The sequence below is a fragment of the Calliphora vicina genome, chromosome 4, assembly GCF_958450345.1.
Source record: "Calliphora vicina chromosome 4, idCalVici1.1, whole genome shotgun sequence".
NCBI classification, from domain to species: domain Eukaryota; kingdom Metazoa; phylum Arthropoda; class Insecta; order Diptera; family Calliphoridae; genus Calliphora; species Calliphora vicina.
Genome location: NC_088783.1, coordinates 36,186,166 through 36,212,578, shown reverse-complemented (window position 1 = coordinate 36,212,578; position 26,413 = coordinate 36,186,166). Strand labels below are relative to the sequence as shown.

Here is a 26,413-nt window from a genome sequence, read left to right as displayed (position 1 = left end):
GGATGCGAGTGGGATATCTATCAAAATAAATATTTTGTAACGCAAGACATACAATTTTTTAATTTTTTTTTGCAAAATCAAAATTTTTTTCCAATATAGGCCCTTTTTTAATTTTTTTTTTTTGCTCAAAAGAAAGCCTAGGTCCATTCCTTTAAGATATTTTTAGTCCCTTAGTGGGATGCGAGTGGGATATCTATCAAAATAAATATTTTGTAACAATTTTTTAATTTTTTTTTGCAAAATCGAAATTTTTTTCCAATATGGGACTTTTTTTTAAAAATTTTTTTTTTGCTCAAAAGAAAGCTTAGGTCTTTTCCTTTAAGACCTATTTTGTCACTTAGGAAGATGTGAGTAGGATATCTATTAAAATAAAAATGTTGTAACTCAAGACATTCAATTATTGACTTTTTTTTTGCAAATTCGAATTTTTTTTCAAAATGGGCCCTTTTTTAAAAATTTTTTTTTAGTCAAAAGAAAGCTTAGGTCCATTCCTTTAAGATATTTTAGGTCCCTTAGTGGGATACGAGTGGGATATCTATCAAAATAAATATTTTGTAACTCAAGATATACAATTTTTGATTTTTTGGCAAAATCAAAAACTTTTTTGACTTTTTTTTAAAATGGGCCCTTTTTGTAATTTTTTTTTTTGCTATAAAGAAAGCTTAGGCCTATTCCTTTAAGATGGTTTTGATCGCTTAGTGGGATGCGAGTGGGATATATATCAAAATAAATGTTTTGTAACTCAAGACATACAATTTTTGTGTTAAAACATTTATTTTGATAGATATCCCACTCGCATCCCACTAAGGGACTAAAAATATCTTAAAGGAATGGACCTAGGCTTTCTTTTGAGCAAAAAAAAAAAATTAAAAAAGGGCCCATATTGGAAAAAATTTTTGATTTTGCAAAAAAAAATTAAAAAATTGTATGTCTTGCGTTACAAAATATTTATTTTGATAGATATCCCACTCGCATCCCACTAAGGGACCAAAAATATCTTAAAGGAATGGACCTAAGCTTTCTTTTGACTACAAAAAAATTTTAAAAAAAGGCCCCATTTGGAAAAAAAATCGTATTTGCAAAAAAAAAGTCAAAAATTGTAAGTCTTGAGTTAAAAAATATTTATTTTGATAGATATCCCACTCGCATCCCACTAAGCGACCAAAAGGGTCTTCAAGGATAATATCTAAGCTTTTGTTTGACCTAAAAAAAAAGATTAAAAAAGGGTCCATTTTGAAAAAAAAAAGTCAACAAAGTTTTTGATTTTGCAAAAAAAGTCAAAAATTTTATGTTTTGAGTTACAAAATATTTATTTTGATAGATATCCCACTCGCATCCCACTAAGCGACCAAGTAGGTGTTCAAGGAAAATATCTAAACTTTATTTTAAGAAAAAAAAAAGAGAAAAAATTTAAAAAAAAAAGTCAAAAAAGTTTTTGATTTCGGAAAAAAAATATTAAAAATTTTTTATTTTTTTTAAATATTTTTTTTCGAAAGATCGAAGAAATAGCTATCTATACTATTTGGGACACATTTTGCTAAGAACAATAGGTAATAAGTTACATGGATAAGAAAAAACCCCTGTTTGACCAAATTGTCAAAATTTTACCCCCTATAACTCAGAGAGTTCTCGACCGATGTTGTTGAAAAATTGTGTCTGAGTTACTATCCAATAGAGTGCAAATTTCATCCCGATCGGAAGACATCGATTTCAAAAGTTGGTTCACTTGACATGAAATTCCCCATATATAAATTAAGAGAATTTAAAAGATCTATACAAAATTATGTTCGGCGTTTATAAAACTTATGTTTGCTGAATTTGGTTTGGATATCTATATAACTAAGATATTTATGAGAGGTTAACTATTTTCCGATAGGGCAATCATATAGGAGAAATTATGGACTGATTCAAACCAAATTCAAAAGGCTTCGTCTTTGGGGCAAGAGAAGAGCTTGTACCAAAGTTTTTCGAATTATCTTTGAAATTGCGACCTGTAGTTTTATTAAAAGATTGGTGGGTGTTGGGACAATATTTCTGCACGTTACAAACATCATCACTAACCCAATATGTCCTCCCCACTATGTTGGTGTAGGGTATAAAAACTACATATTCTATTTAATTCAAATTGTGCTTTAATTTTGATGCATAATTTTCAAATTGTTGCAATCTATCAGATTTGTGGTTTTAAAAATCCATTTTGAAGCAATTGTGGTACAGTTTATGTTTATTATCAATTATATTTAAATCCTATTAATCCTATATCCAAAATGAAACAAGTTCGGATAGGTTAGGTTAGTTCAGTAAACTGTCAAAGTCAATTTTCTCCTTCTAGGACAACATAATGTTAAAGTGACTACTTTCGTTTTATAAAGATATATAATTAAAACCGTTCATTAACCCTAAGCTTTCATGCAGCAATCAGCCAAAATTGTACTCTGGCTGATGAAATAGTAAAACAGTTTTGCAACAGAAAAACGTAAACTCATCTTTAACTTTCATTGAATATTAAAATGATATATTAATAAATAGTATAAATAAATAACATTAAAATATAATAACAATTGAATCAGGTAAAAATGATTAAATAATTTTATTTTATAAAAATAACAAAACATATGTTGGTCTGAATTTAGTTCTAAACTATACAACTAAATATAATTCATTAAGGAACATTTAAACAATTCTTAAATAAAATTCAATTTACTAAATCAAATTTTATATAAAAACCCATTGCAATTCCAACTTAATCATCAGTTTTGATATAGCTACAAAAAGTAAAACATGAATAAAGCCATTGTTATATTTGGTAAGTTATTTAAAAATAAATCCATAAAATTATAAAATATTAACTTAACTTCTGCCTCCTTATATTTAAAACAGCTTTGCTTGTAATAGTTTTGGCTTGCACAGAAGCCTCCAAACGCCCTAATCCTCAACGTCCCGATTGCCTGAGACTGAAATGTGATAATCCGAGTAAAAAATTAATTTGTGTACGCAGCAAGAAGAACAATTGTGTATTGTTAACAGCCTGTCAAGTGAGTCGGGTCAATTGTCAACGTGGTCCTCTAAATGTATTAGCCAGAGTTAGTTCTCGTCGTTGTGCTGGCATGAAACATGGTCAAAAGATGCGCAAATGTCGTCCTGCACCCAAGAAACGTGGTTAAATTTAAAATGCTGATTATTATGATGAACTATTATGATCTTTGATTGATTTGTTGGTGAATAAATAAAATGTTAAAATTTTCAAAAAAATATTTACATAATTATTATTATTTTTCCAGCATGGAAAATAGGAGATTAACATGAGTAGCAGTTTATAAGACATGTCTGTATTGTACAATACATTTTTGTTTTACTGAGAACGGCTTCTGTCAGCAATGAATAATTTTAGTCCTGACATTAAACTAACTATTATAGTGAAAGTATAATTACCTTATAAGTAGCAACAGCACACAGTTGTTTAGAATATTTGTATCTTGAAAGTAATTTAGTAGGTTCTGAACGATTGGTGATATCTTAATGAAATGTAACAAAGTCAATGCTGAGGTGTTTCTGAGTTAATTTATTATTAACATGGGCTCGTAGTGCGCTCGAACAGAATCTATTATTCAGTCCAATCTCCAACAAACCGAATCTTTTAAATTGTTATCGATGGATAGATTTTATGATTTCCATTATCTCAAAAAAAAAAAAACAGATAATTTGTTGAGTTTACTCTTTGTATATGTAGATAGTACTTGGAAATATCTACAAAAAATAAGCTCACATATGTAGGTATCCCTTTTAGTTCAAGAGATATTGGTGTTGAAATTTTTATTTTAATATTTCGATCACTTTTTTCGAAAAATTTTAGCTAAATATTTCTAAAAATGCAAAGCCTAGATTATAACAAAAATATTGTAATAAATTCACCAAAAGTTAATAAGATATCACAAGGTAAAATAACATATTGTTACGAAATTGTACTTGAATTCAAATATAACAATTTTAAGGGCTGATTTAAAAGTAGCATAATGCTTTCAAATAACAGTGCTGTAATAGCAAACTGTAACATATCTGTGGGCATTATTAAATAAAAGCTTTCAGTTGGCAACGCTGTTTGCTGCGACTGTATATTCGAATAAAGGTAATGCAGTGTTATAAATAGTGGCAGAGGTTGCAGTCGTTAGTCAGTTTTATCAGAGACGCTATTTGAATAAACATCAACTGAGTGCCTTAAAGTGTGCTGTATTTTTCAAGTGAATTCGTATACATTATAAAGTGTCTGTATTTCTGAGAATTTATAAACGTGTATAAAAATACATTGAGTGACTATTTAATTCTGTTGTTGTACATTTTAAATAAATAAAGAGTTGTTACAATTTTCAAACTACTAAACGGCTCTTATTTGCAATCAAAAGTATCCGGTTTATTTAAAGGAAATAAACCAGCGTTTTGAAAAGGTTAAAACGTAACAATATTTTCCTCGTCTTAGGATTGTTGGAATTTAAGTGTGGAAAATGGCAAAAGTTGCCAAAGTGTGGAAAAAAAAAATTTCATAAAAAATGCATAAAACTTTTAAAAAAAAAACTAAAAAACAATTTGGAAATTTTTTTTTAAAATTGTAAAACATTAAAAAAGTTTAATTTTGTTTAAATAATAATTAAAAAAAAAATAGTTTTAAGTATAATATAGCTTACTTGTTAATAACTTAAATGTCATTTTGAACGTAATGTCTGTTATTTATTGAACGTTATAGTGAAATCAACAAAGTTTTTTTTGCTTCAAAAATGTCGAATTTTGAACCAACAAAGTGTCATATGCGGGAAGTTTTGCTTTACTTCTTTGCTGAAGCTTACCGATTGCTCAGCAAAGCTTATAGTGAATGTGTTCATTCGGTTTCGACGTGCGAGAGAAGGTTTGTTCGATTCAGAAGTAGTGGTTTTTATACAGAGACAAAGATCGCCAGCCCAAACAGTTTGAAGGCCAAGAATTGGTGGCATTACTCCATGATGATTGTTGTCAAACTCAATAGGAGCTTGCAAAATTATTGGCAGCTACTCAATCAGCAATTTCAACGTTTGCAAGCAGCAGGAGACCTTGAAAAGGAAATCAGTTTTGCACCGAATCATTACTTGCGATGAAAAATGGATCCATTACGATAACCCGAAGCGTAAGAGATCGTATGTGAAGCCGAATCGACACCAAAGCCAAATATCCATGGCGCTAAGGTAATTCTCTGTATTTTGTGGGATCAAAAGGGTCTTATATATTATGAGCTGCTGAAATCTCGTCAGACCATCATAGGGAACATGTTCCAAACGCAACATTGGCCGAAAAACGGCCAGAATATGCGGCCAGACATGAAAAAGTAAAATAGACAACGCTAGGCCACACGTTGTTATACCTGTTAAAAACTATTTAGCAAGAAATGGTTTGGAAGCTTTGCCTCACCCACCTTATTGTCCAGACCGTACCCCGTCCGACCACTATTGGTTACGAGCGATGCAGAACGCTCTGGGATACGCCTCACTTCAGACAAGAGTATCCGAAAATGGCTTGATTGGTTCTTACCCTCAAAAGATGAGCATTGTTTTTTTAAGTTCTGACAGCACTAGATGTGTTCATTGCCGTCTACGAAAATATAAATTATTTCAACTTGGCTACAGCGGCAACTGTGGTCATGTAGCTTCGTAGCCGTTTCACGACAGCTTTGACAAGTTGCAGTCTGTAGCCTGCTGTCGTAAATGTGTTTAATGCAATAAGTTCATTAAAGAGACTTTCATTTAATTTCTTTAACTGCTTGTAATAATATTAAAACAATTAAATATTTTTACAAAATCAACTGAATTATATATACTTATGATTAAAATATATGAATTTTAAAGATTTAAATATATATAAATAAATAAATAAATTGTATTCCTTTTGTTAAAAAACATATTTTTCTGTTAAAAGAAAGGAAAACGTTCTGCATTATTGTTAAATAATTGTAAATGATTATTTTCTTATGTAAATTAATTGTAAATTAACCAGAAATATTTGCACAAAAACTTTGTATATAAATCTCAGAAAAACAGAAACAAATTATCAGTTTTCATCAACATGAATAAAGCAACCCTCATTCTCGGTAAGATTTTTATACAAATCAAAAAAAATTAATTTAATTTAAACTATTTAAAAATATCTAGCCTTTCTGGTGGTGGTATTAGCCTATGCTGAAGCCACCACACCTCGTTGTGCTCCTGTTTGCCGTAAAAACGTACCCAGCAGGATCAGTTGTATAAGGGAGGGTAAAGCTTGCCGTAAAATTCGTCAATGTACCATACAAGAAATAAATTGCAGGCGTCGTTTATTGAATCGTAGACGTAGGTTTACATTTTTATTAAATTTATTTTCTGATTAATTAAGAATACATCTCCCTGCAGCCTTAACTCCTGTCAGTTCGTCTCTGTGTCGCAACATTAAAAGTCCTTTGGGTTCTGGTCGTTGTTCACCTAGACGAAAACCTCGAGCAACTCGTCCTGAATGCAATAGAATCCGTTGTACTGCAAGCAGTAGTCAAATAATATGTGCTCGCAGCATAAGAAATAATTGCCGTCTGATGACTGCTTGCCAATTGAGTCGTGAAAATTGCAAACGTGGTCGTGGCAATCGTTTAATAAGCACTGATAGACGTGCTTGTGCTGGATTAGAAACAGGTGGTAGAAGTCAAAGATGTCGGCCTATTCCCAACAGAGGTTAATTTTAAACTCGTACTTATCATGATGAACTATTATTATCCGTTTTAAAGTGTTGTTATATATCAAATTAATTCCAAATTTGTAATTGTAAGAACTATTATTATTCGTTTTAAATACTTGTTAAATGTAATGATATTATTGTTGAAAATAAAGTTAAATGAATTCTGAAATGTTAAATTAATAATGGTAGTATTAATATCAATCATTGGCATTTGTTAATTGGATATACTGGATGTAGAACTAAATGCTACATGTCCTTGGCCATGATTTTGTTTTGACTAGAAATTACTCCTATTTGTTTACGATATAACAATATTTTTGTATCTTTAGTTTTTATACCCTTCACCATCATTCCGTTTGTAATTTCCAAATTTTTCATTTGCGACCCCATAAAGTATATATATTGTGGATCGTTATAGATAGCGGAATAGATACAGCCATGTCCGTTGGTCCGTCTGTGTGTTGAAATCAACTTTCCTATGCCCCCAATTACCATTAATACATGATTCATACATCAATATCTCCGGAATTCTCCCGGCTCGGTTCCTATTTAAAATCGTGAAAATCGGTCCACAAATGGCTATGATATAAGGAAAAATCAGAACCTCGATTTTTGACCTATTTTTGACCTGGATTATTAAGTCATTATAAGACCATAATACTTAAGACAATAGAAAGTTGGACCACAATGGGTCAAAATCGGAAAACATATTTTTTAATTTAAAAAAATTTAAAAAAAAAAATTTTAAATTAAAAAAAATTTTAAAAAAAAAATTTTAATTAAAAAAACAATTGGAAAAAATTTTAAATTTTGTTTACCTAAAAATATTTAAAATTTTTATTTTAAAGTATAATTTGGTGAAGGGTATATAGCTCTCTTACTTGTTATTTAGTAGACTATGACCATCTAAAACAATGAGAACAAAGCACTGGCAAGGGCAGTAATCTTTTAACACAAATACAACACCAAGGCCGACAATAGTCTTTGAAAAGAGTTCGACATAAACATACATTTTATTCATAAAAAAGTTTGACTTTCATTTCCGACATATGTAATTAAGTAACCCTGCAGGAAATGTAAATAGTGAAACTGTACTGACTTACTATTGACACAGCCACCAGTACTAGTGATTTTTTATACCCCAGACAATGCTATTTACTATATACATTTAACATGTGCATGTCATTAGAAGTCTACTACTGAGAATAGTACTAGTGACTAGGTACTACTTTTGGGAGCATATGTAGATATTGGAACCAAATACTCACTGGTACCCTTTAGTAATTCTAGTGTAAACTTTTTGTACTTTTCTGAAGTAGTTATTAAATTGCATATATTGTTAACTTTGTATTAAAACGATCGCCCAGGCCAGTTTGAAGAACAAGAATTGGAGGCATTACTCCATGAAGATTGGTGTCACACTGAACAAGACCTTGCTAAATCATTGGGAGCTACTCATGCAGGGTTTTCGAAACGTTTGCAAGCAGCAGGATTCACACAAAAGAAGGGAAATTGAAATACTATTTTGTATGTCTGAAATGCTGCTTGAACGCTATAAAAGGAAATAATTTTTGCACCAAATCATTACTTGCGATGAAAAATGGATTCATTACGATAATCCGAAACGTAAGAGACCGTATGTGAAGCCCGGGCTTCCAGCAGAACCTGTATTCGGTGGAACTAGAAGGGTCCTGTATATTATTAGCTGCTGAAATCTGACCAGACCATCACAGGGAACCTTTACCGAACGAAACTGGTTCGTTGAGGCCAAACATGAAACCGCAATATTTCATCATGAAAATGCTAAGGCACATGTTGCAACATCCGTTAAAAACTATTTAAAAATAAGTGGATGGAAAGTTTTGTATCATCCGCATTATAGTCCAGACCTTGTCCCGTCTGACTGCTATTTGTTTAGATCGATGCTGAACGCTCTCTCTGGGATACGCTTTACTTCAGAACAGATAATCCGAAATTGTCTTGGTGCGTTCTTGGCCTCAAAAGATGAGCAGTTGCATTTTAGTGTTGCCAGCACTGTACCCGTTCATTGCCGCCTATGAAAACATAAATTAGTTTAACTTGGCTACAGCGGATACGGTGGTCGTGTAGCTTTGTAGCCATGAAAATAATAATTTTCACGACATTTTTGAGAGGTTGTAATCTGTAGCCTGCTGTCGTGAATGTGTTTATTGCATTAAGTTTATTTAAGAGACTTTCATTTAATTTATTTACCAAACAATTAATTATTTTTTACAAAATCACCAGAAAGAGATATTTATTTATTTATTTAAATAAATTATATTCCTTTTGTTAAAAACTTATTTTTTTGTTAAAAGAATGCAAAACTTTATACATTATTGTTAAATAATTGTAAATGATTATTGTCTTATATAAATTAATTAATTGTTAATTAATCAGACATTTTTCAAAAGATTTCCACAAATATTTTGTATATAAATCTTCGAAAACCAGAAACAAAATATCAGTTTTCATCAACATGAATAAAGCAACCCTCATCCTCGGTAAGATTTTTATACAAATCAAATAAAAAAATCAATTTAAAATAAACCAGCTTCAAAAAAATCTAGCCTTTTTGGTGGTGGTAATAGCCTACACTGAAGCCACTACAGCTCGCTGTACTCCTGTTTGCCGCAAAAACGTACCCAGCAAGATCAGTTGTATAAGAGAGGGTAAAGCTTGTCGTAAAATTCGTCAATGTACCATACAAGAAATAAATTGCAGGCGTCGTCTACTGAATCGTCAACGTAGGTTTACAAGTTTTATTCAATTTATTTTCTGATTAATAAAGAATACTTCTCCCTACAGCCTTAACTCCTATCAGTTCGTCTCTGTGTCGCAACATTAAGAGTCCTTTGGGTTCAGGTCGTTGTGCAACTAGACGCAAACCTCGAGCAACTCGTCGCCAATGCAATAAAATCCGTTGCACTGTACCCAGCAAGGAGCTAATTTGTGTTCGCAGCAAGAGAAATAATTGCCGTCTGTTGACTTCTTGCCAATTGAGTCGTGCCAATTGCCGACGTGGTGGCGGTAATCCTTTGGTACAGACTGATGCTCGTGCTTGTGCTGGCTTTAAAAGGGCTGGTAGACGTCAAAAATGTCGGCCTATTGCCAAAAGTGGTTAATCTTAAATTGGTAGTTATCATGATGAACTATTATTATCCGTTTTAAAGTGTTGTTAAACATCAAAATTAATTCTAAATTTGTAATTGTAAGAACTATTATTATTCGTTTTAAATTCTTGTTAAATATGATCATGTTGTAGTTGAAAATAAAGTTAAATGAATTCTAAAATGTTAAACTAATAATGGTAGTATTATTATCAGTTATTGGCATTTTTTAATTGTATATATCTTTAATAAAAGAGTCGTGGCCATGATTTTGTTTTGACTTGAAATTACTTATATTTTTTACGATTTATCAATATTTGCATATCAATAGTGGTATGGTTATATATAACATAGTATTCAATTTGTAATCCAAGTACGAATCAAACCATTTTTGGATACTCTGTTCTGAAGTGAAGTGTATCCTAGAGAGCGCGTTTTGCTTCGATCAAATCAAATAGTAGTCGGTGAGGCAAAATTTCCCAACCACTTCTTTCTAAATAGTTTTTAACAGATATGGCAACAAGTGGCCTAGCGTTGTTATGATGGAATATTAAGGTTTCATGTCTGGCTGCATATTCTGGACATATTTCTGCCAATGCTGTCTTCAAACAAATCCGTTGCGATGGGTGCAGGTTCTGTGTGATGGTCTGGCCGGGCTTCACATATGATCTCTTACGCTTCGGGTTGTCGAAATGGATCTATTTTTCATTAAAATTAATGATTGGGAGTAACAATTATTTTATTTTATAGCGTTCAGTCATCATTTCAGTCATGCAAAATCGTCTATCAAGGTGTCTTGGCTTCAATTCGTATGGTGTCTAATTTTTCTGATTTTGGATGAATCATGTTGCTCGCAAACGTTTTGAAATTGATGCTTTATTAGCTCCCAATGATTTTGCAAGCTGTTGTTGAGTTTTACAATAATCTCCAATTCATGGTATTCCAACTTGTTTGGCTGGCGTGAGCGATCTTTGTCTTCCGTTTCAAAATTACCACTTTTGTACCGCACAAACCATCTCTCGCATGTCGAAACCGATGGAACATATTCACCATAAGCTTTGGTGAGCAATCGCGGTTCAAAGTGCCGCTGAACTGTTTTTATACTCTTTACCATGAGTGGCAAGGTTATATATAAGTTTGTCATTCCGTTTGTAATTTCTACATTTTCCATTTGCGACCCCACAATGTATACATATATATTCTGGACCGTTATAGATATCGAAGTCGATATAGCCATGTCCGTCTGTTGAAATCAACTTTAAGTAGCCCCTAAATAACTTACATACATGATTCATACATCACTATGTCGGAAATTCTTCCGGATCGGTTGCTATTTGAAATCGACAAACATCGGCCCACAAATGGCTGAGATATAAGGAAAATCCGGTAAAACTACGATTTTTGGCCTATTTTTGATCTATATCTGGATTAATAAGTCATTAATATAGACAATATGGATATCTAATGATAGATATTTCAAAGTATATTCCAACGATGTATATAAGGCTATAGTAAGTTGGACCTACAATGGGTCAAAATCAGGAAAAATATTTTTTAACCCGAATTTTTTTTAAACTTAAAAAAAATTGGAAAAAACTTTTTTAAAAAAAAGTTAAAAACACCATTTTTTGAAAAAACTTTAAAAAAAACAAATCGAAAAAAAAATTAAATTTTGTTTCCTAAAAATATTTAAAAAAAAAAAATTATTTTAAGTATAAGTGAAGGGTATATGAGATTCGGCACAGCCAAATATAGCTCTCTTACTTGTTTAAATGAAAGAAGTACAGCCAAACTTCCCGACGCTTTGTTGCTCCAAAATTTGACATTTTCGAAGCAAGAAAAAAAAACGTTCTTGTTTATACTAAAGTTCAATAACTAAATGAGATTAAATGATAGAATGCACACTTTAAAAATGACATATAAGTTATTGAAAACAAATAACGCGTTCAAAAGATATGTCTTCTATTTTAAATGCCGCATTTTAAGTCATGCACCTAATATAAAAGTCCAGTAAAGCCCGATCGATGTTGGAATAGAAAACAATGTTGTGTGTGAGGAATTAATGAAATTCACTATTCTGATAGGTTTCATTTTCGATGTCCTTAGCGCATATATCTGACTGAATTTAACCGATGACTTATGTTGATTTTAAATGTATCGATTGATTACAGCTTAATCTATACTATTCAGAAATCTCTACAAGAAAAACTATAATGTGGCTAATTCTCATCACCTCATCAAAAATAACTATACCTTAGAACTTTCATGCAAATTGTTTATTGTGACGGTCCTGCTCTAAACACATATCGTCCATATCCATATCGACCAATCCGAAACAAAATAAATTGAGTAGCTCTGTTGCGCTTACCGTTGATGGCCCCACCAACCTAATTTTCAAATGGTGAATTTGACTATGAACCCTACGTTATTGTTTATAACTTGTCTTGGGTTTCAAAATCATTGCATTATTCGTAATTTATCTTAAAATCAAATTTACCCAACTTAAATCGCGGTTTCCTTTAAATTAAATTTATTGAAACCAATTTTTATGTAAAATAATTTCTTCCTAAAAATATACTAAGCGATATAAATATAATTTAAAATTAGGTTAATAAACAACAAAAAACAGTTGTTTTATTTGTTTCATAGTACTTTTGTGTAAATACAATTAAAACCAGACATTATTGTCTTCAAGTCTTTTCATTAAAAGGCCATTATTCCACTTTTCTACACAATTAAATCATACATTCAACTAAAACACTTTAATTATTGTCAGATTTTTGCACAATTTAATTAAAGACCCAAGAGCACATGGCCAGAAACTGTCTGCGCAACAGAAACAGCAACCACACAGTTTATTTCAACTAAAAACCAGGCAAGATACTCGTTTAATAGTAATAATAAATATGAATAAAATCATTTTAGCATTTGGTAAGGATTTCAATGACAAAATATTAAAACTAAATGGAATTAATGGAATTATTTTATTTTTATTGCACCACGAACGAACAAATGAAACCCTTCAGCATTTTTGTTTGTAATACTTGTGAACACTGCATTAATAGAGGCTACCCTGAAACCATGTCGCCGACAATGTAGCCCACGAATACGTAGTCAAATTGTATGTGCCCAGGATAAAGATGGTCGCAATTGTCGTAAGTTAAAAGAATGTGAACTACGTGAGCTAAATTGTCGTTTAAGAAGTCGCAAACAATCAAGTGAGTTTCAGGCTTTGTTGGCGTTCTCTCTCTTTTTTTTTGTTTGGTTTTTAAATTCTTTGTTGCTGCCACACAAAATGAAATGAAAACATTTTATGAAAATAGTTAGTGATTTTATGAATGCCTGAAACTATATGAAAAAAAACCTAGAGAGAGAGAAAACTTATAGTCATAAAAGGAGTGAAAATAAATTTCATGTAAAATGTTTTAATACGTTTCATGTTGATTGTATTTGTTGGTTGTGACCGTCTGTGTATGTAGTGCTTATGCAGACGTATATGCAACGTTGTCGTTTAATAACAGGTGCGACAGGACGAAATAAATGTGCCCCACCTTTGGTAATGATACATCGTAAGCCAACAACGATGATGCGTGATTGCAAACGTTTACGTTGTTGGGATAATAGCAAACGTGCATGTTATCGTTGCCCTCACAAAGGTGACATATGTCAATTGCTAACTGCGTGCCAGGCAGAACGTGCAAATTGTCAACGACGTCGTCGTTCGAGAAATCGTAAGTTTAACTCTGATTCCAGTGTACGTTTGTGTAGACGTCATTCACCTCAACTCATCTATTAAAGAATTAAATTTCTTGACATTTTATTCTTATTTTCATACCATGTACTTGCAACTGGTAACGTTTTGTATAAGTTTGAATATTCTATGTGTTGATAAGATGTTTTAATGTAATTATTGTAATTTTTATTTGGTTAAATCTTAACTTTTCTTACTGTTTGCTATATTATTTTTGTTCTCTTATACTTCATAGAACTCATTCGTGTTGATGATTATGAATGCGAAAATGTTAAACGTGGTCATATGAGAAGATGCAAGAAACTCAATTAGAAGGTGATATGGAAAAGGATTTGAAAATTAATTTCTTTGCTAGAAAGTTATTTAATAAAAGAGAAATTGAATTAAAAAGAGAAAATTTAATTTATTGAAATATGATTTTTAATTTTTAATAGAGCAAATTGAAAATATCACACATCATAGTCGACCAGAGCTTTGAATTAATTAATTTAATAAAAAAACTTAATTCAGAGTTAAAATATGTCAGAAATTCATTCCATAAATCCATTCTTAAAATTAAATTTCTTAGCTTTATTCAAAGGCTTTAATTTGAATAGAATTCATTCATTGTTGAATCAATTCATAACAGAATTTATTCAACCTTTAAATAATTACATTTTTGTTAATTGAAATGTAATACAAATTGAATTTACATATTTTTTCTTCATTCAACTCCAATAAGCATTTAAGCTGGAATTCAAGTTAAAAGCAAGTTTAATTCCAGGCTTGAGACTAGTATCGAGCAATTGAATTATAGTTGTATTACACTTTATATCAATAGAATTGATTCAAGCCCAATAAGCAGTTTTTCCTGGAATTCAAGTAGTAAGTAAATGTAATTTAAGCCTTGAATTATAGTCAAGCAATTGAATTTCAATAGCATTCTCCAGTAAAAAGCAAACATAAATTCAAACCATTGTTTTTTGTTTAAACAATATTTAATTTTTTTCAAATATAAAACATATTACATTTCTTTCAAGTCAAGTTAAATTCCAACAAAATGTTCAAGTGCTTTAAGTAAATATATTGGGTTAGTGCATATGTTTGTAGAGTGCAAAAATATTGTCCCACCTAAGTATACCAATCTGGTCAGGAAATTTTTTTGAGTCGATTAACAGATGTCCGTCCTTCCGTCTGTCCATGTAAACCTTGTAATCAAACTGCAGGTCACAATTTCAAAGATAATTAAAAATTTGGTACAACCTTTTTTATTGCCCCAAGAACAAAGTCTACTTAATATCGTTGGAATCGGTTTATTATTTCTCATAGCCCCCATATTTCGAAGACCTTTGCAAAATATTTTTACCCCGAATTTTTTTATAACAAATTAAATTTTTTTTGTTAGAAAATTTTTTTAACAAATAAATTTAAAAAAAAAATTGTTGAGCCCATACTATTATTTCGGATGTGTTCGCCCTTAATATTTTCGGAAATCTTAAATGCCCGGAAATGTGTTGTCTGCATTGTCAAAATCTCGCTTTTCGACAAGAATACCTCTCATTACTATATCAAGTACAATGAAAGAATAATGGAGACCTAACTTATTATTGTCTGAAGCCTTTATTTACAGAGATCTGTCTATTTTACCGGTTTTCGTGTACCAATATGCTTAATGGGGTAGACTAATTTTTCAGGTACTTCCTTGCGGACAGGTGCTTATCATATGATACAAAATTAGATGCAATGGTAATCGCTATCCACTGATTGCTCTGCAATTAATCTTAAGGAGTTAACGTAGTCCGAGCAAGATTTCTTTTATCAGCATCCTTCAGTTGAGTGTTGCATTTTGATGATTTCCGATTATATGGGATATATATATACATATATATATTAGAGTGTTCCTTAGAATTAAATTTTTTGAAATGTTGAAACGGTACCCGCTCTTTCGTAATGACCTAAAATACCACCAAAAAAATTTTTAGCTTGTTCTAAGAAGGGCAACCTTTGCCGACTTTCGATTTAGTTTTGAGGTGCATTTAAAAGGGAAAAAAGTTTTTTCAGTTTTTTTTTTTAAATTGTGCTATTAAGTAATTACTTTTGCAAATTAATTTAAAAGAATCGAAATGTCTACGTAATTCTCGTTCTAATAAGATATAAAAGACAAAAATTGGTTAAAAAATGTTAAAGTTATTAAAAAATCACTTGTCTCAGGCCACTAGAACAAGAAATGTAGGAACAATATTAACATATTTTGAGAAATATTAAAACAAAAGTTTATTCGTACTTAAAATATATATATCTACTTGCATATGAGTATATTCATAGGATACAGTTAATATATTCGCAGGTATAACCAAAAAAAAAAATTTTTAACGGCAGTTTCAAAACTCCAATTTCAAATTTTTAAAAATTTTGTTAAACAAATTTCAGAATTTTTTGATCATCACATGGTGATTTATTTACAAGATAATAGGGAATAAAAATGTGAAAAAAGTATGTCAATACCTCCTATAGTTTTTCCGTACCTGCGATATAAATTTTGCGATTTTCGAGAAAAACATTTTTTTTGTCATATTTTGGCGAATGAGCCCAATTTCCTTACTGTTAATAATTTTAAGTAAAATCTGTCCAGGTAATTTTAAATATAGTCTGAAAGTTTTCCTAAAATCGAAAACGTTAACCCTTAAATCGTGAAGGTCAAAGGTCAAAATTTTCAATATTTGGAATTTCTAATGGAAAGATAGCGAAATGTTATATAGTTTTGGGCCGATTTTGATGAAACTGAAGAAAAATATAAAATGAAGTCTAGTATTTACAATAAATGGAAAAGAGCACTTGCGGTCAAAATGACAGTGTTTTTCGTGATTTTAAAAGTTCAGGGTCATGTGGACCCCAAGTGCTATTAAGGGTTAATTTCCATTTTTGTACTGTTATTGTAAATATTTTTTATCAAAATCGGCCCAAAAATATATCACATTTCGCTATCTGAAGTAAATCGATGAATGGCTAGAGTGGCAAGTTTGTCCCCTGCCAGATTCAGAGGATACGTTACATTCATTCCAACATTTAATTTCTTTAATTTTTTGGTAATATAAATAGCTTTAGGGAAAGAAATGAAAGATCACCATTTCATGTTATTTTACTCTTAACTAAACCCTTAAAAAATAGGCATTGGGATTTGTTAAAGTATAATTTCTGCACAAAATTTGTGTGAAAAAATTTAGTTTTTACTGTGAAAAATTTGATACATATTGAAAGAAGAACTTACATGAAATTTAAAGTATGTATGTATTTCCAACGATTCGCCTAAAAGTTAACAGATAGAAATTATTCTTAATTATTACAATTATTATAAGTTGTAATAATAAAGTATTGATAAATATGACATTTAAAGACAAATATGTTATGTATTTGTGTAAAATTATTCAGCATTTAATAAATCACTAAATGGGAAAAGCTTGTGTTTCAAAAAGTGCCCGAAAATATGTGTATCCTTGAAAACATGCACTAAGCAAAAATTCAAAACCAGAATAAATGATTTTGAACCAAAATAAGAAGGAAAATAGCTATGATCAAAAAGTATGAGACAAACTCGGAAAAAATATTTGATATTCCAAGTTTTTTAATAACAACTAACATTAATAATTTCAAATCGATTATAAAGCAATTTTACTAAAAACATATAAGAATAACATAAATTTTCTGAAATTTACTTTAATCATATCATATTTAGAATTTAAATAGTACATATGCCTATTCCGAAAACTAATACAAAATAATATTTTCTTTCTTTCTAGTTACCGTCGGGCGCCTTAAATTCCATGCATAAACTAAGTGCTTTAGATTTCGATTATAATGAAATCTCCAACATAAAAGACTACAGTTTCTATGGTCTACGGCTCTCCAAATTGAACATGAAAGGCAATAGGTTGCAGGGCATACCCGAACATGGTTTTGTGGGTTTGGAGGAGTCAATACAGGAAATTGATATATCCGAAAATAGTTTGAGAACATTTCCCCTGTTGGCCTTAAGAAAACTCGATTATTTGCGTATATTACGTTTGTCCAATAATAAAATCTCCACGTTTTATGGTGACATACAAATGGCTACAAATAATGCCAGTGCTGCAGCGGCCTTAAGATTACCCTCCCTGACATTTTTGGATTTAAGCTCGAATCAATTTACGGAAATTGGTGACGATTGCTTTAGGACATTTCCTCAGCTAAAGACTCTATCTATGTATGCTAATCAAATAGAACTGGTTAAGCCGGAGGCTTTTAAGAGTCTGAAAGAGTTAATGTCACTTGATATGTCACACAATCGTATTATTACTTTGGATGCGAAAATATTCGATAAGAATAAGAGATTGCAAACCGTGGACTTGTCACATAATCATATACATTCCATAAATGGAGTCTTTTCGAATTTACCCCAACTAAGGGAAATATTTTTATCGGAAAATAATATTTTGGAGTTGCCAGCTGATGCCTTTACGAATTCCTCAAATGTGGAAGTTATTTATTTGGAATCGAATGCCGTTGCCCATGTAGATCCTAATGTCTTCTCTACACTAGTCAATTTAGATCATTTATATTTAAGAGCTAACTTTATACCTTTAATACCAGTTACTTTACTAGATAAATGTCATAAATTGTCATCGCTGTCGCTGGATAATAATGAAATACAAGATCTGGAAATTGGCATGTTTCGTAAGCTGGAGTTTTTAAGAGAAGTGAGGCTGCACAACAATCGCATTAGGCGCATACGTAAGGGTGTGTTTGAGCCATTGCCCGCCCTACAGGAATTGCATGTGCAAAAGAATAATATTGAGGACATAGAACCGGGAGCATTTCAAACTTTAAGTAATTTACAGCACATCAATCTACAAGACAATCAACTAACAGTACTAGAGGATATATTTCCCAAGGAAAAAGAGAATTCTTCGCTCCTTACCATACAATTGGAAGCCAATTATTTGCACAAGATACATACGAAAACATTTAAGAATCAGGATAAAATACAAATAATGTGGCTAAGCTACAACGAATTGACACGTGTGGAGAAATCAATGTTTGAGGATCAACAGGATTTGGCACGCTTGTATTTGAGCCACAACTTTATACGTGATGTGGACCGTGAAACATTTTCCAAATTGAAAAGTTTAAAGTTTTTGGATTTAAGTTTTAATCGCATCAAACAGTTAAGAAGAGACTATTTTTCAGCTTTAGTAAGTTTAGAAGAGTTGTCTTTATCGCAAAACTTTATAGAGGCCATAGAAGGTTATGCTTTTAATAAACTGAAAAGTCTTAAAATCCTGGATCTCTCCAATAATCCCATCTATCAAATAACCAATGATGTATTTTTGGAAGATTTGCCTTTGACTCATTTGAATTTGAGAAACACTTCTTTAAGGAAAATTGAAATGAATACCTTTAAAACGTTGCAGAACTTAAACGATCTCAATTTGGAATGGAACTTGTTAAGCCCGGTGGATATACAGAAACTGGAAATTCCCGGCTTAAGGACCTTGTATCTGTCGCACAATAATTTTACACATGTGGGAGGAAAAATAATATCCAATATGTTTGATAAATTAAGATCTCTGCAACACCTGACCATGGCTAATTGCAGTTTGTCATCATTGCCCGAGGATATGTTTATTAAAAACACCAACCTGGTTAAATTGGATTTGTGCGATAATATCTTGACTACCATGGATCGTAATCTGTTTTATGGCCTTAATGTTTTTAAGGAATTGAAAGTGTGTCGCAATAGTTTAAGCGAATTTCCTCATATAGCTCTGTATAACTTGAGTACTTTGGAAATGCTGGATTTGTCACGTAATCAATTTTCCACCATAGATTTCTATAAGCTAAGTGGCACCATAAATCTAAGACATCTTTATTTAAAGGATAATAAAATCACCTCTCTAACTGGATTTAATGCTGTAAATTTGACACAATTGGATACAGTGGATTTGAGTGGCAACTTGTTGTTATCCTTGCCTGCCAATTTCCTAAGACACTCTATAAATCTGCAAAAAGTTGATTTGTCCAGTAATCGTTTCCTGCAAATACCCAGCTCAGCTCTCTCCGATATATCAATACCTCGTCTTTCATGGCTGAATTTGACCGGTAATCCCATTAACAAAATCTATACAGTGAAAGAGGAAAGATATCCTTATCTCAAGGAATTGTATATATGTCAAACGAATTTATCCATCTTAACCTCCAAAGACTTTGAGGCCTTTCAGGCTTTACAACATCTACACTTGGTAAATAATCGCATAACACGTATTTCCCCAGGAGCCTTTAAAGGCCTAACCAATCTCTTAACATTGGATATAAGTGTCAATGAATTGGAATTGCTGCCCAAGGAGCGATTGTTGGGTTTGAAACTGTTGCGTGTTTTGAATATCTCCAATAATGTTTTAAAGGATTTGGAGGAATTTAGTCCTGATTTGGCTCAATTGCAAATTTTTGATTTATCTTTCAATCAATTGGATCGCATTTCGAGAAAAACTTTCCGCAATCTTCACAGTTTGGTGGAGCTGTATTTGATGGGCAATCGCATGACTGTTTTGTCAACTGATGCTTTTAGATATTTGCGTAAGCTGCATGTTTTGGATTTGAGAAAGAATTACTTTGAGCTGATACCTATTGAGGCCTTGCAGCCGCTGGAAACGAATATTAAAACCCTGAGATTGGAAGGTAAGTTTTGAGGAGGATTTTGTAAAAGTGAAATTTAGTATCTGAGTTCTCATCTGAGCGCACTTTACTCTACAGAGAGTATATAGGATCTTTGTTAAGAATTTTGTAGAAGTTCCTATTGACCACAATAAAATATCCATATTGCTTTTCAGCAGGACTATCTACAATAATTCTCCAAATATTTAAAAATTAAAAGAACTTAAAATACGAGCACAAAGCCTTTTAAAATTGGCAACAACATTTAAAACAATACCATTACATTTTAATTAATCCTATAACAATTGCATTTACGTCTACTTAACTTTTATTAAATAGAGTTTTTTTTTTCGCAAATCTTTTCTTTTCTCACCACATACAAACAACTTGGACAACAACTATGGCAACATGAAAACTACATTTGGAATTGGATTACGAAATGCATTCGCACACACAACAACAAAACAAAATGATCCAAAAAATTTAATGGCCCAACAATAATTAAACTGTATGAAAAACCCACAAAAAAATGCAACAACAACGTACAAAAAAAAAAAAAAAAAAAAATTAATCCTGCTCTTAATCACCGGCTACAACAATTAACAATTAAATGCCAACAATCTACAGAAAATCCACTGCATTGCAGTTGTGATGCACAAAAACTGTGGGAATGGTTGCGTGATCATCGCAAATGGTCTTCCTCCACAGCCAGTTTAACATCATCCTCAGCCTCTACAGCGATTATAACGTCGAGCTTAATGTCGCCGTCATCGTTGTCGTCATCAGGAGGCTCCTCAGCATCGCAAATGATGTCATCGAACGATAATGTAAATTATCTAAGGTGCGAACATCCGGCTGAGTTGCGTGGCAAGATATTTGCCAAAATGGAGCCACAACAATTTTGTGATGCACCATTAATACCGAAAATTGCCATACAGGATATACAGCCATATTCAGTTATTGTGTCCTGGCAAAGCCGTGAGCATTTAGGATTAAACGGCTATGAAATTGTTTACCATGCCACTAGTGATACTAGTAGTAGTAGTGCTGCAGCAGCTGGTGGCGGTAGTGGAGGAGGTGGTTTGGGTGGATCAGGAGGAGCTGCTGATATAGATGAGGTAAGTTTTTGATAGAAAAGATTAAAAAAAAAACTTTTCATTTCCATTTTTGAGTGGAAATGTAACAACATCATACAAACTTACATTCAAGTATTTTTTCATAGCAGTTGTAAATAGCATTAACATTTTTAGTTATGGTTGTTGTTGCTGCTGCAAAATTACAACAATAAAATTAACAACAATTACAGATTTGGAGGGAAACAACAGAAATTGTGTTAACATTTCTGTGAATATGTATCTGCATGAGGGCTAATAAGTACATCAGCAAGGAAACAAAAAAATCCTCTGAAATTGGAAAATTTTACACTCAAGCTTAAAAATAGACACAAACATGTGATTTAAAATCGTAAAATTTTTTATAAAAAATTTAAAGATTTCCTACTATGTAATTTAGTATCAAAACTAATATTTTTCATCTAAGAATAATTTATAAACGCTAGATTTGTCTAAAGTTTGCCACTATTTCCATTTGCAAAATATAGATTTTGCCATTAAAATAGAAAACTTTTTTTAAATTTGTAATCAGAAATCCCGCAATTCCCAAAAAAGTGTTGAAAAATCGCAAAAATGGGCTTTTTTAGGGCGGGTTATAGGAACCCTTTACAAAACGGCCAACATTGGCCATCTAAAATGGGTTAGTACATTTTGATATCGACTATGCGATTTGAGAATTTTTGCCCCAAAGTGAATTTTACATCAAAAATAGGCGTTATTTGGATGGACCTGGTCACCTCGGTATCAAAAATTTTTAAATTTATTTTCATTTAAAATATTTAGTGTAAATTTACAGATTTATTTCCCTCTTTTTTTTTCTCATACCACTGCACTATAGGTTAAACGGCTACCAAAACTGTGCTAAAGTCCAATTTTTCAAATGCAAATATTGCACTTTTTTTAATGCCATTTTGGTAAATATTAAATTCCATTTGACAACACGCAGTCAAAGACATTGCATCGTAATTACTTAATAAATTTTCAATTGCATGTTTAAATAATTTCGCGAGTTATAAACAAAAAAGTGAAAATGGAGAACAATAAACTAAGTAAGTAAGTAATGTTTTTGTTAAAAAATGTGATAAAATTGTTTAACATGCTTGAAATAAATCCACTTTTTTAACGTAACCTTAAAAGTGCTGCGATTGTTTTCAAAATGTAACTTCGTGGAAGCTTTTAAAATTTCGGCAAAGTTCGGCAGATTAAATGAAATCAGAAATGAATATATTGAAATGTTATAAATCAATTTTCATTTACATATAATAGCCATTTTTAGCCGTTTTCGAATAATACTATCTTTTTTAGGTTATTGTTTGAAATTTAACTTAACGAAAATTAAAAAAAAGAAAAATTTTATGCCGTTATCAAACATGTAGTAGACAAAATTGAAGTAAACATATTTTCAGATGAAGTGGAGAAGCATATAACGAAAACAATAAATTTGTTATACCCTACACCACCATAGTGGGGAGGGTATAATGCGTTTGTGCAGATGTTTGTAATGTCCAAGAATATTAGTCTAACACCCACCTTAATATGGTACATATAATTTTTTCGGCCCAAGGACGAAGCCTATTTAAATTGGGTGAAATCGGTCCATTATACCACCTAGCCCCCATACAAATTTCCTCCCGTAATTGGACTTTATCGGTCATAAATGTTTAATTTATATAGGTATCTAAACAAATTTTGCTCCAAATAAATTTTGTATATACGGAATTCATGTCAGCTAATTTTATGGTGATCGGTCCTTAATTAGTCATAGCTCCCATATAATACACGCGTCCGAAAATAACTTTAACGTGCATAAATCTCTTAAATATTTTGGTGTACACATAAAATTCAACAGAAAATTAAACTCTCATAAAGAAAATAATCACACGACCTAATTTCATGACGATCGGTCCATAATTGGTCATAGCTCCCATATAACCCACTTCCGAAAATCACTCACGAATATAAGTTATTGAAATTTTAAAAGCAAATGAGACTCTTGCCAAAGTTTATTTGCAATCTATTTTACTTCATATTGCTGAAAAATGTTTGGGATGCAAAAAGACGCTGTAATGGAAGCGGAGAAGACATATTTTTTAAGCTCCGAATTAATATTATTATTAAGCTGTACCTCAGATCCATTAATTTCTACATCATTTTTAGATAGGCGCTTACAAAACCGGAATCCCTTTAGCCACCAAGACAATGAAATTAATGAAAGCGAAGAGGACCTTTTTGATTTAAATTTACAAAATGAATTAGTTTAAAGCAATTACTAAAAGTTTTAGTATACTTAAAATAAATTAATGTATTAAGTTTGCATTAATGATTGTAAATGGGTTAATTTTTGGTCGTTAGTGGGTTAAATTCCATTTTTTTAATAGAATTATTCTTACTTTCGAAATTCTTTAAGGTTTTGGTTTGAATAACATGATTTTGTAGTCGTTATTAATTTAGCACAGAAAAAGTAGTCATTTAACCTATAGTGCACTGTGCTGTCTACTATTATAATGTCCTAATATATTATGATAGTTTGAACAAATTGTTGTTGTGCTTCAGCGTTTATAACGAACGTTTATATAACAAACATTTTTATAAGAAATGTAATGAGCCCTAATAGCGAAATATCTTAACCTACAATATAGTATAGGTGTAGAATTACAATTTTATAGAAATATGTTTACATTGAATTAAAATCACAAAAAATGTTCGAATGTATTTCTATAAACTAAAATAAGAAATATAACAGACTATTTCTAAGCAATATATTTGTCCATGTTTCACCAAAATAAATAAAAGTAAACCCTGCTTGATGAAAACAAATTAAATGTATTGCTATCAGTTTTTCACTTTAAGTTGAAACCTCAAAACATTGCATTTATTTCCACCAAAATGTCCTCTACTTTTTTATACAATTCCTTAATTATTCCAACACTATTTTCGTGACAAAAACACGCACAACAGCAACAACCATCGCATAAAATTTAGCCTAAATCCTTAAAACATGTTTTCTTTTCATTGTTCCTTTTGTTTGCATCATTTTGTTTTTTTTTTTCATTCTCTTAACAAACAGATACGCGGCAAACGTTTAAATGGTTCTGCCAATTCAGCGAAATTAACAAAACTTAGTCCAAATACACGTTACCACATTTGTGTTATCGGTACCGGTAATTGGCTATCGGAGCCTGTGGCCATTGCTTTACAAAGGATACACTTTAATGACACCTTCCTTATGCCAAGAGACGAACCATCATCATCCTCAGTTTCCTCTGATATCTCAACGTCACAGCAAACAACATCGTCATCGTCATCATCATCTTCATCGTCGTTGTCGTCGTCTTCCTCGTCATACACACCATATCATCTGTCGTACACGGGAAACTTTTACAATACAGATGGCATTATGACCTTTGGCGAACACTCATCGTTGGCCCAGCCGCAACAACAACAAGCATTAATCGAAAACACCATTATTACGGACAATGCTCTGCAGGAAGTGTTGAAAAATTCACGTTTCTCCACGTGTACGGATGTACAAACACTGGACTCTACACCCAGCGTAATCACAGACGAAAATGGTCTGGCCACCAATGGCTTCATACACTCCATACTGACACGACGCCTGGGCTTAATAGTGGGCTGTTGTCTGGGCATCATTGTCTTTATCGTGATGATTTCAGTGCTCAGCTATGTAAAGCTGAAGAAGCAACGCATTGAAAATGCTAAAAGACAGGCAAATATGCCACCAGATTATATGTCTTATCGTCATTTTTCAATACCCAACGAGGAGTTGTTGCGAATGGGCGTGAATACAAGCGGCACCATTATGTCCAGTGTACCAAGTGGCATCAGTGCTCACATAAGTGGCACAAGTTTAAGCACTAGTGCTACGACAACAGCTACGGCCACTACACCGATTGGTATATTAAAAATAACAGAAAATAGTAGTGCAGTAGGAGTTGGTGTTACTGGGGTGGTTGGGACAAATGCAAATCTAGCCAGCATTACAGCAACAACAGCAAACTCAACGCCTGCCGGTAGTGCGGTTATTGCCGGTGGCAATGGTACTTTAAATTTAACCACATCAACCACAATTGCTACGTCGTCCTTGGCATCATCAGCATCAGTACCAACTCCAGCATCGGCATCATCGAATGATGTTGTAGCAGCCGCACCAACAGCAACAACAACAACACTTGCAAACAACCACAATAATCATCAACATCATCATCATCTGCACCATCATCACAATCACCAACAACAACATCAGCAGCAACAGCAACACTATCAAGGAAACGGCAATGTTGTTGGTTACATGGCAGCGGGTGTAGTATTAGGAGCAAATCATTTGAATAACGTCGCTTGTTAGTACTCGTAGTAAATAGTAAGTTGAGGTTTAATTCTAATACAACTTTAAAAATAAAACAAAAACAACAACAACAAAAATCTCTATAATAATGTCTATGTACGTAAGTAGTAGTTTAAGTTTGTGTGTGTGTATTAGGGTAGTCCTGATTTTGCATTTTTTTAGATTTTCGATGCTTTCAAGGTGTAAAATTGTTCTCAGTCATTTTAAAACCCAACGCTATTTTATTTGAAGTTTCGAGTTTTTGGTATTTTCAAAAAAAAAAAATCAAAAAATTAAATGTACATAATATTCGGCACAGCTCTCATACTTGTTTGATCTTAAATCGAGAAAATGGCTGAGATATAAGGGAAAACCCGGGGCAATCTTGATTTTTGGCATATTTTTGATATATATCTGGATTACTAGTGATTAATATAAACAATATGGAAATCTAATGATAAATATTTCAATGTCCATTGCAGGGATGTATAAAGGGCTAAAAAATTTTGAAATTATTTTGAAAAACAATTTTTATAAAAAAATTATGTTTACCTAAAAATATTCGGCACTGCTCTCTTAATTGTTTGATCTTAAATTTATTTGATATTTTTGAAATTTTGGCCAAAATAATCAAAATCTTGTTTTAAGTCGCTAGTTGTTTTTAATGCTAATCTGAGCTGAGTTTCTCAAT

General features: G+C 31.8%; 4 protein-coding genes across 4 annotated transcripts in view; all 4 read left to right on the top strand.

Annotated features, from left to right (window-relative positions):
- The window catches only part of LOC135958352 (uncharacterized), a 55,856-nt gene extending 30,036 nt beyond the window's left edge, over positions 1-25,820 (top strand). Inside the window, exons 3-5 of the mRNA XM_065509257.1 lie at positions 17,379-20,292; positions 20,896-21,386; positions 24,448-25,820. Coding sequence (XP_065365329.1) covers positions 17,379-20,292; positions 20,896-21,386; positions 24,448-25,743 — 4,701 coding nt within the window. The 3' untranslated portion in view covers positions 25,744-25,820. The remainder of the gene's footprint in view (positions 1-17,378; positions 20,293-20,895; positions 21,387-24,447) is intronic.
- LOC135959219 (uncharacterized) lies at positions 2,722-3,252 on the top strand. Its single transcript, XM_065510311.1, has 2 exons — positions 2,722-2,806; positions 2,881-3,252. The coding sequence occupies exons 1-2, from the start codon at positions 2,782-2,784 to the stop codon at positions 3,162-3,164; spliced, it is 309 nt and encodes a 102-aa protein (XP_065366383.1). The 5' UTR covers positions 2,722-2,781; the 3' UTR covers positions 3,165-3,252.
- On the top strand, positions 6,070-6,906 carry LOC135959217 (uncharacterized). The gene is made up of 3 exons (XM_065510309.1): positions 6,070-6,109; positions 6,171-6,347; positions 6,408-6,906. Exons 1-3 carry the CDS (start codon positions 6,085-6,087, stop codon positions 6,722-6,724), a joined length of 519 nt encoding a protein of 172 aa, XP_065366381.1. The 5' UTR covers positions 6,070-6,084; the 3' UTR covers positions 6,725-6,906.
- On the top strand, positions 12,858-14,014 carry LOC135959218 (uncharacterized). Its single transcript, XM_065510310.1, has 3 exons — positions 12,858-13,069; positions 13,331-13,582; positions 13,838-14,014. Coding segments are annotated over exons 1-3 (330 nt in total). The 5' UTR covers positions 12,858-13,068; the 3' UTR covers positions 13,915-14,014.
- Positions 25,821-26,413: the final 593 nt, after the last annotated feature.

Excerpts from the sequence above, each read along its gene's own strand:
- LOC135959219 (XM_065510311.1), top strand. The coding sequence starts at position 2,782 with ATGAATAAAGCCATTGTTATATTTG. Across the intron at positions 2,807-2,880 it reads TAAAGCCATTGTTATATTTG|CTTTGCTTGTAATAGTTTTG; the intron begins GTAAGTTATTTA and ends TATTTAAAACAG.
- LOC135959218 (XM_065510310.1), top strand. Across the intron at positions 13,583-13,837 it reads ACGTCGTCGTTCGAGAAATC|AACTCATTCGTGTTGATGAT; the intron begins GTAAGTTTAACT and ends TATACTTCATAG.
- LOC135959217 (XM_065510309.1), top strand. The coding sequence starts at position 6,085 with ATGAATAAAGCAACCCTCATTCTCG. Across the intron at positions 6,110-6,170 it reads TAAAGCAACCCTCATTCTCG|CCTTTCTGGTGGTGGTATTA; the intron begins GTAAGATTTTTA and ends AAAAATATCTAG. Across the intron at positions 6,348-6,407 it reads TCGTTTATTGAATCGTAGAC|CCTTAACTCCTGTCAGTTCG; the intron begins GTAGGTTTACAT and ends ATCTCCCTGCAG.